Source organism: Nanorana parkeri, unplaced genomic scaffold (assembly GCF_000935625.1).
Source record: "Nanorana parkeri isolate BGI_ZX_2015 unplaced genomic scaffold, ASM93562v1 scaffold412, whole genome shotgun sequence".
In the NCBI taxonomy this organism is placed as follows: Eukaryota; Metazoa; Chordata; class Amphibia; order Anura; family Dicroglossidae; genus Nanorana; species Nanorana parkeri.
In genome coordinates, this window is record NW_017306680.1 from 488,466 (window position 1) to 504,308 (window position 15,843).

General features: G+C 40.2%; 1 protein-coding gene and 1 long non-coding RNA gene across 3 annotated transcripts in view; both read right to left on the minus strand.

The window, feature by feature from the left end:
* Positions 1-370: 370 nt before the first annotated feature.
* On the minus strand, positions 371-2,321 carry LOC108789635. Its single transcript, XR_001941413.1, has 3 exons — positions 2,308-2,321; positions 1,964-1,965; positions 371-553 (listed from the first exon to the last, which is right to left on the minus strand). It is a non-coding gene; the product is annotated as an uncharacterized LOC108789635 (long non-coding RNA).
* Positions 2,322-3,202: 881 nt separating this feature from the next.
* Positions 3,203-15,843, minus strand: part of LOC108789634 (excitatory amino acid transporter 1-like) — a 72,330-nt gene continuing 59,689 nt past the window's right edge. For both annotated transcript variants that reach the window (XM_018559702.1, XM_018559703.1), the window contains exons 7-11: positions 14,941-15,275; positions 13,501-13,734; positions 10,204-10,398; positions 7,037-7,171; positions 3,203-3,535 (exon numbers count right to left, since the gene is read on the minus strand). In XM_018559702.1, coding sequence (XP_018415204.1) covers positions 3,337-3,535; positions 7,037-7,171; positions 10,204-10,398; positions 13,501-13,734; positions 14,941-15,275 — 1,098 coding nt within the window. In that variant the 3' untranslated portion in view covers positions 3,203-3,336. The remainder of the gene's footprint in view (positions 3,536-7,036; positions 7,172-10,203; positions 10,399-13,500; positions 13,735-14,940; positions 15,276-15,843) is intronic.

A 15,843-nucleotide genomic window follows, 5' to 3' on the forward strand; every position in this document is an offset into this window, starting at 1 on the left:
AGGGGGGGGGGGGTAAAATACGGAAGAGCTATACCTTTTTATGTTGAGTTCTATGCTACATTTACAAGTTTTATTGTAGGAACACACAATGAGTGGAATGTATCAAAACTGGAGCAGGCAAAATCTGGAGCACTTGCCTATGACAATCAGCTTCTCTCTTCCGTTTGTTCAGTTAAGCTTTGAGAATGAAAGGTGGATGCTGATTGGTTACCATGCACAACTGCTCCAGATTTTGTCTGCTCCAGTTTTGATAAATTCCCCTCATTCTGCTTTCCTACAATAAAACTTGTAAATGTAGCATAGAACTTAACATAAAAGGGTATAGCTCTTTGGTATTTTACTTAGTCAGCTGCTTATAGTGTATTACTGCAATCCATATTATGAAACAAACAAATAATACATTAGGTATTTTCCAAATATACCATAATATTTGTCTAATGCATTCGTTTTCCATCCAATACTACTTGATCACTAACACTAAGAATCTATATACATCCATCTTTTTAATACTGAAAAACAAAACACCCACATGAATAAAAAGCTAAATAAACTTCTGAGCATAATCATAAAAGTCATTGTACAAAGTAAAACCACATAATTAAAACACTGATGACAAATTACCATTAATCAACCTTAGCAGCAGAATAATTACAAAAATATGTTACAAAACTTAATGCCATTAATTGATATAATATTACAAAATATGTCTGGCAACATACAATATCCACTAAATGCGTGTCTCATACAAAAGGATTGTTGCATCCTATATTTTTCCCATTAAAAAAAAAAACAAAACACAATTTTATAATATATAACTATGAAATTTTCCCCAACAGGACTGTATGAAATTAGACTTGTTCTTATTTGCTTCCTGCAGGAAATCCTTGCAAGTCATGGGAATGTTGATGGTGTTGCCCATAACAGATTCCTCTTTTACTTTTGTAGCACAAGACAAAAAAAAACCCTGAGTGGTCGCAAAGTGATTCAATGACAATCAAGCGCCTTGACAATTTAGAAACTTTTGAAATGTTACAGTTCAGTTTTTGCAAACCCTGGTTCACTTGCATCACTGTGAATTTAGTCTTGGAGGGTGTCAACCTGTCAGATTTTTAAATGTTAACTCATCTGTTCAGACCATGATAACCAGAAAATCTTTGACTGTCTGAATCTGCGAGACATATAATAAACTGACAAAAATCTTAAGTCTGTGCTACATAAAATGACTGAAGTTGGCAAGCTAAGTAAACCTTGGGCTCACTGTTCTTCTATGATATGCTCTCATCTTTCTGTATAACAGTGAGTTGTACTCAGATTTTTACACACTGATGAAATTTATACAAAAAAAACTTAACATATTAACCACATGCCTTATAAAGTAATTTTTACTTAGCAAAGTTGGGTATCTAGCTCCTGAAATTATAAAAAAATGAAACCAGCTTACATGCATTATGTGCATAAGTTTAAGCAATACAGAAATTACAGTCTACCACATTCTATAGTTAAAAAAAAAAGTATACTAAAAAGCCTTAAAGCTGTATTAAACAATTATATTATTAGCCCAGTTTTGTAGGTCTGAAGGTTGGTGGACCTCTGAATGATAATCAAAACACAATATACATTGGCTGAAATATTATTTTAACATATTATGAGACAGAAATTCTATAGCTCATACATAATTACATATCTCCAGTGGGTTTTTTTCCCCCGCAGCATCTCTACTTTGCAACACGCACACTCACTCACTCACTCACTCACTCACTCACTCACTCACATTTTCCAAAAGGCTCATGCTTATTTCTCTCAGTTCTTTCACAGATTTTCAATTTTTAGGAATGTTTGTAACATTGTAAACATATGTGGAAATATGATCAAAGAAGAGTTTATTACAAACCTAACTGGCCAGCTTTTCAAACAAATATTCAATAGAGGGTCTGATGCCAATCAACCAGTTGTTAACTCTTACATCTTCAACATTTTGTGGTTCCTTGGTGGTGGAAAACATTAAAACTCCTTCAAGTGTATACCAGCTCTATTTAAATGTGTATAGCAGGGTAGTGCAGATTTATACTAGACTAACATGATGGTAAAGGCAGGAATGCATTGTTTAGTGTTGGCCATGTCTAATATTGGTGTTATGGTATGGTACCCACTGGAATGAGAAAAGTATTATTAGCACCATGAGTAAGAATTTAATACTTTAATCTTATTTACTTTTAGATTGACCACTAAAATATTGTGCATGTTTTGAATTACTCTGGAATATAACAAAAAAGCACAGTAGCCCATGATAACCACCAATATAAGTACGATAAATTTAAATCTGGTAGTTGTGGGTTACTTAACGTTTCATATCACCATTACTGTTTACTGCCTTTCTAAAAAGGATTATAGTGTCCACAAGTATATAAATATAAGTTGACTTAAAACATGTCTCACACTTTCAAATAGTATATTCAAAATATATACAGGTTTTACATATAGTTTTGATTTTTGTCCTCTGTAAATTTTACAGCTCCAGCAATTGTCTAGTTTCATCTGCTTCACCATTATAATATAATTTTTATGTAATTAGTTTATGTAGCAGAAAAATCAAGGGATATTTGTTTATGTCAAGTATAACAGGATCTCATTCTATCGCTACTGTTAACGAAAAGTTAGGCTGATGGATCAGTTCATGCCAAGTCACAAGAAACAACATTTGGTTCAATGAAGGGGAGTGGTTTTCTTCCCTCCTGGGAAGTATACCACCTCCGTAGCAATAAAATCTTTTAGGACCCCAAAAGCACCTGACATCAATAGTACATGCAATTTCAGAAATTAGCAATGACTTGTATTCCTTTGGTCTTTCAGAAAGAAAAATACAAATAAGGATATATCTCAAGAACACGAGGAAAGGAAATGGAATACACAACTCCTGTCCAGAGAAACCCTGTTATTAACATTGGATATTTTTCTCTTTACTCGATGTTAGGCTATGAGGAACAAAAAAAATCTTCAAGTACGATTAATTATAGATTTCAATTGTACCTTAATATAAACATCTATTTTTAATCAGACTTCCATAATTAATATTCCCATTTACAAAACTCTGAGGTTGTATATTTTTATCTGTTATGTGTGGACAAAAAGTGGGGTATGTCAAGAGGACAACTCATACCACTTGACTGTCCTCTTGATCACCACATCCCTTCATACATTGATGGTTTCCATGGCATTTTAAAATATTGATGAAGGCATTCTCCAAAGCTGTCCATTGAAACTAAGAATAACAAACAGAGGTAAGTCCAGTTCACATATGAAGGATGGGAATGACCAGATAAGCAGCATTTGTGCCTCTCACATGCATGTTTCACTACTGGGGTGTTTCTGGATGTCATTCTCTGTGTAGATAAGTTGATAGGACTTCTCACTCTCCTCTAGAACAGAGTTTCCCAGCTCAGCATCTTGTTTTTGCAGTTCATGTCTAGAAAGGTGTTCAATAATGCCAGCTCCTAAAGAATCCCCTAAGACATTGGTGGTTGTGCGGAGACGATCCCTAGAAAACATAGCAGAAAGAAGCTTAATGGAAGTACAATGGACATACCAAATTACATTCTTCAATTTCTTCTTTAATCATGTCTAGCCACAGGTACCCACTTTTTATTTTTTTAATCCATCTATTCTACTTTTCTTTGCAGGGGTGTAAAGAACTGTTAAAATTTATTTCACATGAGCATTGCTTTGAATTTTGTTTTTTTACAAACATTTTCAAAAATGATGACCAATTAATAACAAAAACAAACTCAGAACCTAATTATTTGGAATTTGACTTGGTTATACGACAGAACATAACTAAAAGATTATGGGAGAAGGTGCCCACTTTTGCGAGGAGCTCCCTTCAAGCTGATCACTGCTAAGAAAATCCTGTTGACAGTCCTAAGCAAATATTTTAGCGGTGGAAAGACATAGCAAAGTGGAACACCAGGACATGTTGAAAAAAGGTCCTGCTACACCTAAAGTGATGGCGGCAACAAGGAAGACAGGTGCAGCTTTACAGAAAAGGTCTTTAGAAATGGACATGTTTCCTAAAACTAAACCCCTTCCACTATACCATCAGGACCCCCCAGAGACAATGCTTTGCCCTCCTCTGAGTCCTGAGCCTGACGGTAATGCTACCGCTACTGACTTGTCACTGACCCAAATTATGGACGCTATTCGCTAGTGCCAAACTGCGCTCACATCACAAATTGAAATGATCAGGATTGCCCTATTGTTGTTTGAATCACAGTTTACAAAAACAACAGAGAATCAGTGACCTAGAAGATACACCCTGGGGGACCATGAGGCAATAACTGACAAGGTTCGCTGGATTTTGATATCCTTATTTCTGAGCCTACCCTAAGAGGATGTTTCTGGACCCTAAGTATGAATCCATCTGGTTCAGGCCTATCTTTCCTTCCCTTTGACCCTTTTCTGATCTTCCTGCTCCCCCCACCCCTCCCTACAAGGGTTGTTGTGCGATACTATAGGAAGTATAATATGAAATTGTTTCCCGGCTTGGCTGTTATGTTAATGATTATTCCTTCATTTATGTATAATATGTTTGCAATGAATCCCACATATATCTTCATGTGTATTTAAACCAAGAAACCTTGTGTCTTCTCTATGTTCTTGCTGTGATTCCTTTTGTTTGCATTGTTTTGTTTTATTTGCTTTACCTTTTCTTAAATAAACAATAAAAAAAACACCTGTTAAAGCATTATTTGCAACCCCCCTTCCAAGGCCACACTTTGGAAAAATTCTCCATATCAAAAACAGTGAACCCTATCTCCCACTATCCAGATTTCTCAACTAGTACATAGAAAAAAGAGCAGCTTAGTTGAAAAAAAACAAACATGTTTGAATCTAACCTGAAATATAGCTTGCTATATCCAGCAAATTCTTTAATTGACAAAGGTAACATTCACTTTTTCTACACCAGCTGAAGCTGATCAATAGCTGGAACACAGAGGTATGAGAGACAGTGACTGCTGTAGTGCTCACACCTCACAGTGACAATTTTTTTAAATTTTCCTGTCTGCTATAAGCAGTGTGTCCATTTGGCAATTCTGCTCCTGATCTATTCTTATATAGAAAAGCTGGTGTAAGTTGATCCTACTTGCCCTTTCTACTGATGATCCTTGCTAGATGTCAATTTGGACCTAGTACCACATAGAACGTTTACCTGTGTCCTCTTGGCAACTGTCAACTCTCTTAAATCTATATATCCTGACTACTCTGAAATGACCCCAAGTTTACATTCAATGTTTGTGCAGGAGATGAAAAGCTGGGGGCAGGGAGATGAGTATATGGGTTATCTGTTGTTCATGTTTTACCCCCAGTTTATATTTCAGCCTGTTATGGGTCTTAAAAGCAAAGCAAGTTAGGGTACTACACAGAGAGGGCTTGGTACTCTTTTTGGGTTGTTCCTGGTTCTGTTTTCTTTATTTGAATGCTTTACAGGCATCTTAAGCACTGTGTATGCTATATGGTGGTCTCACAGCTTTTTCTTCATGATCGTTGGGTCTTTCTGCCTACTCCCACTACAGAAGTTGTAAACCTAACAACTAGGGATGCACTGATACCATTTTTTCCTGACAGAGTACCGATACTTTTCCTTAAGTACTCACCGATACCAATACCTTTTCTTTTTTTTGTGTCATGTGACAGTTTTCCTAAAACAATACAGACTAATGATTTTAGGACAGTGGTGAAGTGCCAGGGCCCAGTGTCCCAGCTGCAAATGCTGTGCCCCTTGCCAGTTCTGCTACTGACTCCAAGCTGTAGAGTGACTCCAAATCTCAGCAATACATTATACAGCAATGCAGAATATCATCAGCTATAGAGGACTACAAATCCCAGCGATACATTATACAGCAATGCCGAATGGCATCAGCTATAGAGGACTACAAATCACAGCAATACTTTATACAGCAATGACAGGTAATTTTTTAACGGTGGGTGTACCTTTTAGCCTTCTCCCACCTCAGCCCCAGCACTTTCAGCAAAGATTATACTTACCTACAACTCTGCTCTCACTACATCTATGCTGTGCAGCATACCCAGCACCAAACAGCCTCTGCTCAATGAACTGAACAGAGATTGTGGCATACTCGCATGGGTACAGCTCTGAAGATCTCAGGCAGAAGCTCCATGCAGGCCACACAGTACACATCTTAGAATTGTTGACTTGTAGGCAAGTATAATCTATACTAAAAGAAGTGTAGCTTTTTTTAATGTCTTTTAGTCTTAGTCTGGGAGCTGGCAGCGGTGAATGTGGAGTATAGGTTAGTGTTTGGGGTGGGAGGCATGGAAAGGTAGCGGGACGTTTTTTTACCTTAACCACTTGCTCTCACTCCGACGTCCGCGGTAATATGCAGCACAATGGGTGCAATCATCGTTTTCGCACATAGGCGCACCAGACGCGTGCGTGTGTGTGTGTAGGGGTGGCAGATTTTGAAAAAAAAATTTCAGACACCTTAAAATCAGGAGGAGGAGTGAATTGAGGGGGTTTTGGAGAACACATGGAAACAAATTATTTCTTGATAACCTGCTAGTTCTTGAAAAGTTCTGGCCACTGCAGGATTGTAGGGAATTTTCTAGTTGGGTGCATTTAGAGCTAAAATGTACCAAAACAAGAACCAAGTGGATGTCTCAACTAGGAATGATGCTGGTAGCAATAGGGGGGAGCAGATTGTTTATGCAGGGCAGGCAATCAAAAAAAAATAAAGAACCTTTCCTTTTGTCCTCTTTGCTTTTTCTATATATTGTTTATGGCAAAACAAATCTATAACCATAAATAATATCCATAATGATACTTGATACCCACCAGGATGATGCCAGATTCAGTGAGTTTTATAATGCCAATTTAAAATAGCAAAATTGTTGTGTTACAAAAACATTTGGTTAGTAAACTAGGAAAGAGTCACAGGGAGCTGTATCTCTTCTGCCTAATAGTTTCTGGTAACAAGCTAGTTAACAATCCCATATAATGTCACCCCACTGATTAGACACTTACAGGAACCAGTCCACAGCGATAATGAGCGTTATATCCTCTGTGGGAAGTCCCACCGATGTCAACACTATAACCATGGTAACTAGGCCAGCCTGAGGGATACCTGCTGCTCCTATGCTGGCAGCAGTAGCTGTGATGCTGTGAGGAGAAAAATGACAGAACATCAGATAACGTACGGAATATAAAGACATAAATCACCTACAATGTTTTGAAAGAGCAAAATGTACTCAGTCATTTTAACCAATTTCTGATTTAAAGGGGAAACAACAGTGGGGGGATTTATCAAAACTGGAGCAGTTGCCCACATGGCAACCAATCAGCTTCTGTCTTTTATTTTCAAAGCTTAACTGAACAAACTGAAGAGAGAAGCTGATTGGTTGCCAAGGGCATCTGCTCCAGATTCTGCCTGTTCCAGTTTGGATAAATTCCCCTCAATGTATTTTGAGAGTCCTTGTTTTGAATTATTGTATTTTACCAGGAAGTCATTTTTTGCTGTGACTATTTAGGAAGCTTGCTATTCAATAACTTATATTTATAACTGTATTTCATACACACATTTTTCTTATTGTCAATCTGTAAATTAGCGACATACAGTTATAATCCTAACTGAAGCAATGCTGTAATACGTACAATAAATAGCAATTTTGTTGTACAGCAAGGCAATATAAAAAAACAACAATGAGACAGAGTGAGACAGATTAACTACATGGTTACAGCTTGAGCCATGAATGTCTCCCACAGCTGCTGTAAAGTTACACTGTGACAGAATAAACTCGATCCTGACCACTTCTTAATTCTATTATTTACTCTGCAATAAGTTTTTACTTTAGAATATGAATATATATATATATTTGTTTTGTTTTTTTGGGGGGGACAAATTTTGGCCTTCTTTTGACAAAAGCAAACAAAAATGTTTTTTTTCTATTTTGACCAATGTTAGTTTTGTGCACTTTCTATGTCCCATTTATAATGACGTTAAAATGATTTCTATCTATAGTACAAAGCATGGCAAAGTTATTTATAATGGAAATTACGTTTTGTTTTTTTCCTTTTTGCACATATTTTTTTTTGGACTAAATGAAAAAAAAAAAGCAAATGATAAAATATAAAGAAAAAAAGATGGCTGTAAAAATTACAAAGCCACAATGCTGTCAGCAGGACAGAGCATTAAGGGCAAAACATCCCCAGCCGCATATACTGATCTTCTTTTTCCCAATGCTCCATTTAGCGCCAAAAGCCATTAGGAAATACCCCATAATACTTTCAGAAATGATGAAGCAGGAACAGGTACTCCATAGCCCTGTGTATGCACCAACTCCAGTGACCCAAAGCTTTTACCGGGCTTTCCCTGCATTGAACATGGCAGGGTCGCAAAAGAAAGGTGAGCATATACTGCTGGAGAGGTCTGCATTAAAGTGAACCTGTTGTTTGCCCTGGATTTGCAAAGGACAGGTTCACTTTGAATTCACATAGGTTTTAAAAGTAAAACTTGTTCTAATACTTTTTAAACAAATATAAGATTGAGGGCATGTTTACACTAAGCTGCTTTTTTTCTGCACAAAACTGCACATGCATGGCATGAACAGAGCACAAGGAATTGTTTTCTTTGTGCCCTGTTCATCACCATACAAGGTGTGGTTGCAGGCCAATGTACAATGCTTAGCCCCATCTCCCATAATTTGTCATGCACCGATACTGGTTTCTCAATATCGAGAAAGAGTACCGATATTTATCTTTCGGTACTTGCCAATACCGGTACTTCCACTAGCACGGAGTCGGCATCCCAGGCAATCAAGAAGCCGGGCGTGTGTAGTGACACAGCCAATCAGCATTGAGGCGGCCAAACAGCATGGAGCCAGCTTCCCGGCCAATCAGGAAGCGGGATGGCGAGTCATTACCACCTGGCTTCCTGATTGGCCAGTAAGCCGGCTCCATGTTACCTCGCGGCACTGCCAGTCAGAGGAAATCTCCCTCTGACCAGAAGTTCCGCTATCCAGGGTATGTATCGCAGCATACTCGTACTCACCCAAATACTAGGTATCGGCACCGATACCAATATAGGTGTCAGTGCATCCCAGTCTGCAGATATATTTCCAGGCCTCTTTTTCTTTAATGCATCGGGATAGCTGGGTACCAGTAGGTTATAAAGCTCTAGGTGCTGCTCCACAGCTTGGACAAGTGCAGCCACATTTATTGAAGCCATAATGCCCAAGGACATCTTTTAGATATTTTGATTTATGGGAAGTTATTTAAATCATTCATAGTGTCTCCACATATCATACAATTCCCAGCAATGAGTTACAGTAACTCTTTCTCATATCTCACATGTGTAGTAAACAGCTACTAATCAGCAACCTAATTTAGATCGCCCAATCAAGTTGCGCCCCATGTACATTTGTTAAGTGTAGTGACCAATAAGACCATCAGAATGTGTACGTTTTTGGCTATAGAAAAGGAACAGCTTGGCACCTCATTGCTGGTCTATTTTGTGGGGAAGATTTAGCAATCAGCTAAAAAATAAATTGCTGTAAATTAATATTTCTCTGAAGATGAGGGATGTGTGTGGAGGTCTACCAGTTTACATAGACATGGAGATCATACCCCAGTGTGCCTAATGACTTGACTGGAAGCTATTAATCTCGAGTACCTTAGTGTGAGATGCAACAAACCACAAGTTCAGTAACATAGCATGAGACTAATGGCGAAAAGGAAGTATTGCGCATATTAATATTACAGCTCATCTGGACATTTTGCTGGTTCCTCATTTTTAGGTTGAGAAATGACACTAGGAAGAAAGGCATAAATCACTCTAGAAAGCCACCAGTTTTGTATTAGAATTTTTCAGACACAGCTGAACACAGCAGAGGGTTGTACCTTGTTAGCCATCAACAACAACAAAAAAAAATCAAAAAAAACTTTAACTTCAGATACAACTTGAAATTATCCAAACACTCAGAGAAATTTATCAAAACTGGAGCAATCAAAATCTGGAGCAGTTGCCCATGGCAACCAATCAGCTTCTCTCTTCAGTCTGTATAGTTAAGATTTGAAAATGAAAGAAGCCGATTGGTTGCCGTGCACAGCTGCTCCAGATTTTGTCTGCTCCCGTTTTGATACATTCCCCTCTCTGTGCACAAATAGACAGATAAAGAACATTCCACCGTAATTACCTGATTGTGATTATTTGCCCAAAGTTCAGGTCGTAATTGTTTACTTGTGCAATAAATATAGCAGCTAGTGCCTCGTATAGAGCTGTACCGTCCATATTAATGGTGGCTCCCACTGGCAGCACAAATCGAGTGACACGCTTGTCCACACCATTGTTCTCCTCCAAGCATTTGAAAGTAATGGGCAGAGTAGCAGAGCTAATTTCAAAAAGAAAAAAAAAAAAGAAAGAAGAATGAAAAACACATTTATTTTTTTCCCAGGCATTTTTAATTATCAATGTCTTACATGTACACTGTTTCCTTGGCAATCATTGCCCCCCATATAATGTGGCTGCTTTAGCGTGAAAAGTGAAATCATGTTTTCTGAGCCTGCCAGATCTGCGCACACTCCCTTTGTCTGCATCCTGACACATCCACTGTAAACCTTATTTGAAGTTCAAAGCAGAGCTCTGGGCAGAAGTGTTCTTAGCCCCGCACTGCAAGGGTTAACTGCTCATTTTTTTCTAGGTGCTAAAATGAAAAAGTTATAATCACCTGAACCTCGGAGCCATCTTACTCTTACATCGGTCCCTGGAGCCTTGCTCCCCCTCCGCTGCAGCTGTCTAAGGTCACGTGAGTTTTGACGTCCAATACACTGTGTATAGGATGGGAGGATGTTGAGGGACATTCCATCACTGCAGTGTAGCAGGAGAGAGGCTGGAGGGAGTGCTGTGACAGCCAGCCGGCTCAGCGGTTTGGATGAGTATAACTTTATTTTAACATCTATATAAAAATGAGCACTTAACCCTTGCAGTGCAGGAGTAGCCCCTCTGCAAAGGTTATGAACACTTTTGCCCGGAGTTCTGCTTTAAGACTGTGTGTAGATGATGATGGGGATTGAACATGATACATATTGCAGGTTATACATAACACAGATTAATACTACAGTTTTGGCTAAATAGCTAGATGGTGCAGCCCCATATGTTTGTGGATACCTTAAAGTAAATGTCTCATGAAGGAAAGGCAGAGGTTGTAATTTCTGACCTCTACTTTAGACTATGCTAGTCAGGGGCGGACTGGGCCGGGGGGCAGGGTGGCAATTGCCCCCGGCCTCTCTGATGCCACTGCGAACTGCCCCTGGACCCCCGCTGCCACTTGCACCCGGCCGCCCGCCGCATCCGATGCGGCTCTGTGATCGGCGTGGCCGCTGCTCGTCAAGGAGGTGCTCAGGAGGCCCCAGTAGGGGGCCCTCTAACATGCCGCGTCTACCTGGTACAGTCAGCCCGGATCGCCACGGTATGTGATCCGGGAGCATAAAACAAACGTTTTTTTTAATATTCACCCGATTCCTGCATCCTCCAAAAGTGCGCCCTCCCGTCTCCCACGCTGTTAGAAGCTGCATACAGCGTGTGCTGGTACAGCACAATTTCACTATATTGCACACCTTACATTTTTTCTCTTATTTCCACCGCTCCAAACTTGCTCCTGTGATGGACTACAATCTCAATACACTACTAGTAGTCCCATCACTGGAGCCATTTGTTTTGGAGTGAGAGCCCGCACTGGCCACCTGGCGGTCCGCATTGGCCACCTGAGAGCCTAATTAGGGAGCCACCTCTGCTGCACACACACGCACCCGTGAAACTCTCTGGACCCCTGGTGAGAGCCCGCACAGCCCACCTGAGACCCTTTAGACATCAGACAGAGAACCCAGAGCATCAGAGTATGTAGCTTCATATTATTCTGCATTGCTGTGTAATGTATTGCTGGGATTTGTAGTCCTCTATAGCTGATGCTGTTCTGCATTGCTGTATAATGGTATTGCTGGGAATTGTAGTTCTCTATAGCTGATGGTATTCTGCATTGTTGTATAATGTATTGCCTGGAATTGTAGTTCTCTATAGCCAATGGCATTCTGCAATGCTGTACAGTGTATTTCTGAGTTAGTGGTAGTACTACCAGGGTCGCAGCAGTCATGCACGCGCACAGCCCTGACGAGGCATCCCTCCACTACCAGTGTACTTTACATTTCCTAAACCGATAAATACATTCACACTACTGTTACATGGATGGCAAAAGGGGCAGACGGGCGGGGAGAATGCGGGGATGTGGAAGAGCGGGAGGGGGGCCAAGTTGCTGCACCATGGGCCTCTGGGTTGTACTTGTCCCCTGGGCTAAAAGTTGCCAGTCAGCCCCTGATGCTAGTTGTCTGATGGTACTTTGAGTCACTGACCCAGAACAGGCTAACTTCTTTTTTACTTTACTGATCTTTATACTTGTCTTGGGTAGAAGACTAATAAAGTATGAAAGACAGAGGATCAGCATAACAACCAGATAAGCAGCTTTTTCAGAAGGAGCTCAGCAATGCAGCTCCCATATTTCTCTCATGACAGGTTTACATTTAAAGGAGAACTATGAGGTGAGTTTGTGTCCTCCCATTACCCTTAGGAGAACTATGGGGAAAAGCCCTGACCCCATAGTTTGCCTTTAAGAGAATGTATCTTGACCTTAAAACGTCTCCAAGATGACAACAGTACTGAAGTGTTGCCACATTGTGATGCCTAGAAATACCTTTGTTAGTCTTCAAATCAAACACTAGGCCATTGGATCCGAGGCTCAAGCTGTAGGCCTAAGATCCAAGGATATTTCACAGGGATCAATTTAAACACTAACGCAGGTACTTTCAGGCACAACAAGATTCAAGTCTGAATACATTTGCCTCTTAGGGAACTTCACACCAGATGCAGTGCGTTCCGATTCTGCATCGCATTGCGTCCGGCTCACTTTTCGGTGGTGCAGGAGGGGGCGTGGTGGGCCATTGAAGTGAATGGCACCGTAGCCACGCCTTCCGGCAGCAATGGGATCGCAAGGAACATTGTGCCTGCGGTCCGGTGCGATCAAAATAGTGCTTGCATTGTTTATACCATAGTTCAGCTTTAATAAAAAAAAAATGCAAAACAACAACAAATAGAAAAGCAATGTTAGGAGAACAAATAATTATGATACGTTTATCAGGTTACTTACTACCATATGAACCTGTGTTCTGTTTGCTGTAAGCTTGTTGAGGTGCAAATTAATTCTAGCTTGTACCTTAAAACATTCACTGACTAAATATAATGTATCAATACTGATTTTGTTGCTGGTTTTTTGTCATGCAGTACATGCAGTAAATATTTTTGGTTGCCAGAATACTAGCTGCATTCACGTAATAAGAATATACAGGTATGTTTGTAAAACAGCTCCTTTTGATTTGTAGCAAATAAGTGAATTTCTCATGGACATCTGCTTTTCTTACGTAACCATTTCCCTACTGTTTCTTACCTTGATGATGTCCCCAAAGCGGTGACAAGGGCTTGAAGAAGCCCACCAATGAATGGCCATGGGTTCCTCCGAGTAACAACGAAGAACAACAATGGGAGTACAATCAAAGCATGTATGAGGAGTCCTATTACAACTGTTATGGTGTACATGCCTAGCTGTCCTCCCATAACCAGCAAGTCATCCATTTCCAGGATCTTTCCAGATATCAAGAACATTATACCAATTGGAGCATACCTAGGAAAATATGCAAGTTAGAGTTATGTCCATGATAGAGAGAACAGCAAAGCCAAAATACATAGTGCAAAGAAAAATATTGCTATTGTAGCCCTGTTGTGATTTCAGCTCCTTTAAGAGAAAAGATATTGCAGGTGGAGCCAGAGAGCACAGGTTGTGGAGACTGTATACAGAGCTGATTTGGATACGTTTGCTGAAAGGATTTTTGAGAACTGCATTACCCAGGAGGCTTATGGGTTGCAACTGCAGAGCAGCCTCAGTCTGGGACAGCCATCTGAAGAGGACAGACCTGTGTAACCCTGTGTGGGTTAAGACTGTGTGAAACAAAGCTGTGTGGTCACCGCTGACATATAGGGACACACAGGCTCTGTGCAGCCGTCTATAGAGAGACTGATCTGAGTTGCTGAATCGGAGAGGACCCGATCGAGTGCCTGAAGTGAGGTCCGGTGACTTGGTTAACGCAAAGGACATCGAGGCCTAGTCGCACTGCCGAACCAGCCACTGGGGTGATCCAGCCATCCAGAGGGAGACGACTGCCAGTATCCTGAGTGAGTGAAAACTTCTTACAAGGGACCCAGATGACTTCACCTTCCTCCCAGAGTCGACTAGAGAGAGAGAGGACACCCAGCTTCCACCAGCAGACTTCATCTCTTCCCATTTGATCTGAGGAGTGGTGAGAGGCCTTTGGCCGCAGTGACACCCTGTTTATTGTTCACATCTGCTATACAGCAAGGGCCCCAACGTTGGCTAGCCTAGGACAATACTACTGGCCAGTAGTTTAGCGGGGGGATAGATACTTTTAAGTAAAGATATTAATGTTGATTGCATTCAATCTAAGTATATTATCTGAGACATTCTGACATTGCAGGCTTTCCTGCATGCAATAGATTGCTGCTGCGTGTCAGATTGCCTTATCCTGTTATTGGTTGTATTACATGTGATTGGGGAGCCGTTAAGTGTTTGTTCTATTCCATAGTCATTAAATCTGTTATAAAACTTCACAAGGTGTGCTGGTGTGCTGTGGGTTCATTGCTTATGGTGTGTCACAGAGGTGAAACAGAAGACCCGATCATCCAGCGGCTCCTTCGGGGGTGAGCGCTACACTATTCTTTTAGTGGGTTTCTATTATTATTGTCAATAAAAATATTGCAATTCTTTTAGTGGGTTCCTATTATTATTGTCAATATTAAGTGATCTTATTCTTACCATATGATAATTGCCACGAGCCTCATGATGGCTTCATTAAGGCAATCAAAGAACTCCTTGAGAGCCCTTCCTTTTTCCTTCATGTTTCCAATCACAAGTCCAAAGCACATGGAGAAGACCACCAAGCCCAAGGCATTTACTCCATTTGCTGAGCCTGCCACAGGTACCACCTCTTCCAGGTCTATCATCTGCTGCAGTTGTTCCATGGCACGGGTTACATTGTCCACAATGCCACTGATGTTAATGGCTTCTGGGGTCGGCTCTATCACTGCTGTCATGTTCGGATCAGATGGGACAGGCACTTTGTAAACCCGTGTGTTGTAGTGTGTTTTGTACTAAAACAAGAAACATATACATTTATTATCAATACTAAATGCTAAATTAGTCTTTATTACTTTTAAACAGTTTGCTCTCGTTTTGTATTATTTAATATTTAACCAGTTGACATCCGCGGTGTTACACCCCCTTCCCATCCAGGCCATTTTTCAGTATTCAGCGCTGCGGTACTTTGACTGACATTTATTCCGTCATGCAGCGCTGTACTGAAATGAATTTTATACCCTTTTTTGGGGACAGATAGAGCTTTCTTTTGGTGGTATTTATCCACCACTGGGGTTTTTATTTTTTTACTATATTAAGGAAAAATCACCGAAATTTAAAAAAAAAAACAGTTTCCCCTATATTAAATGATAAAACATTTATTATTACCCAATTTTTTGGTAAAATATAAAAGACGGGGTCACGTCGGGTAAAAAGACACCAAACATGTCAAGCCTTAAAATTGCGTGCGCGCGCAAAACCTCAAAAAACGATAATACCCAAAATTGGCCATAGGCGACGCTTTAAAAGCTGTTACCGCTCATCAGTTTAGTGTTATCAGTGATTGATGGCCCTAAAATGATT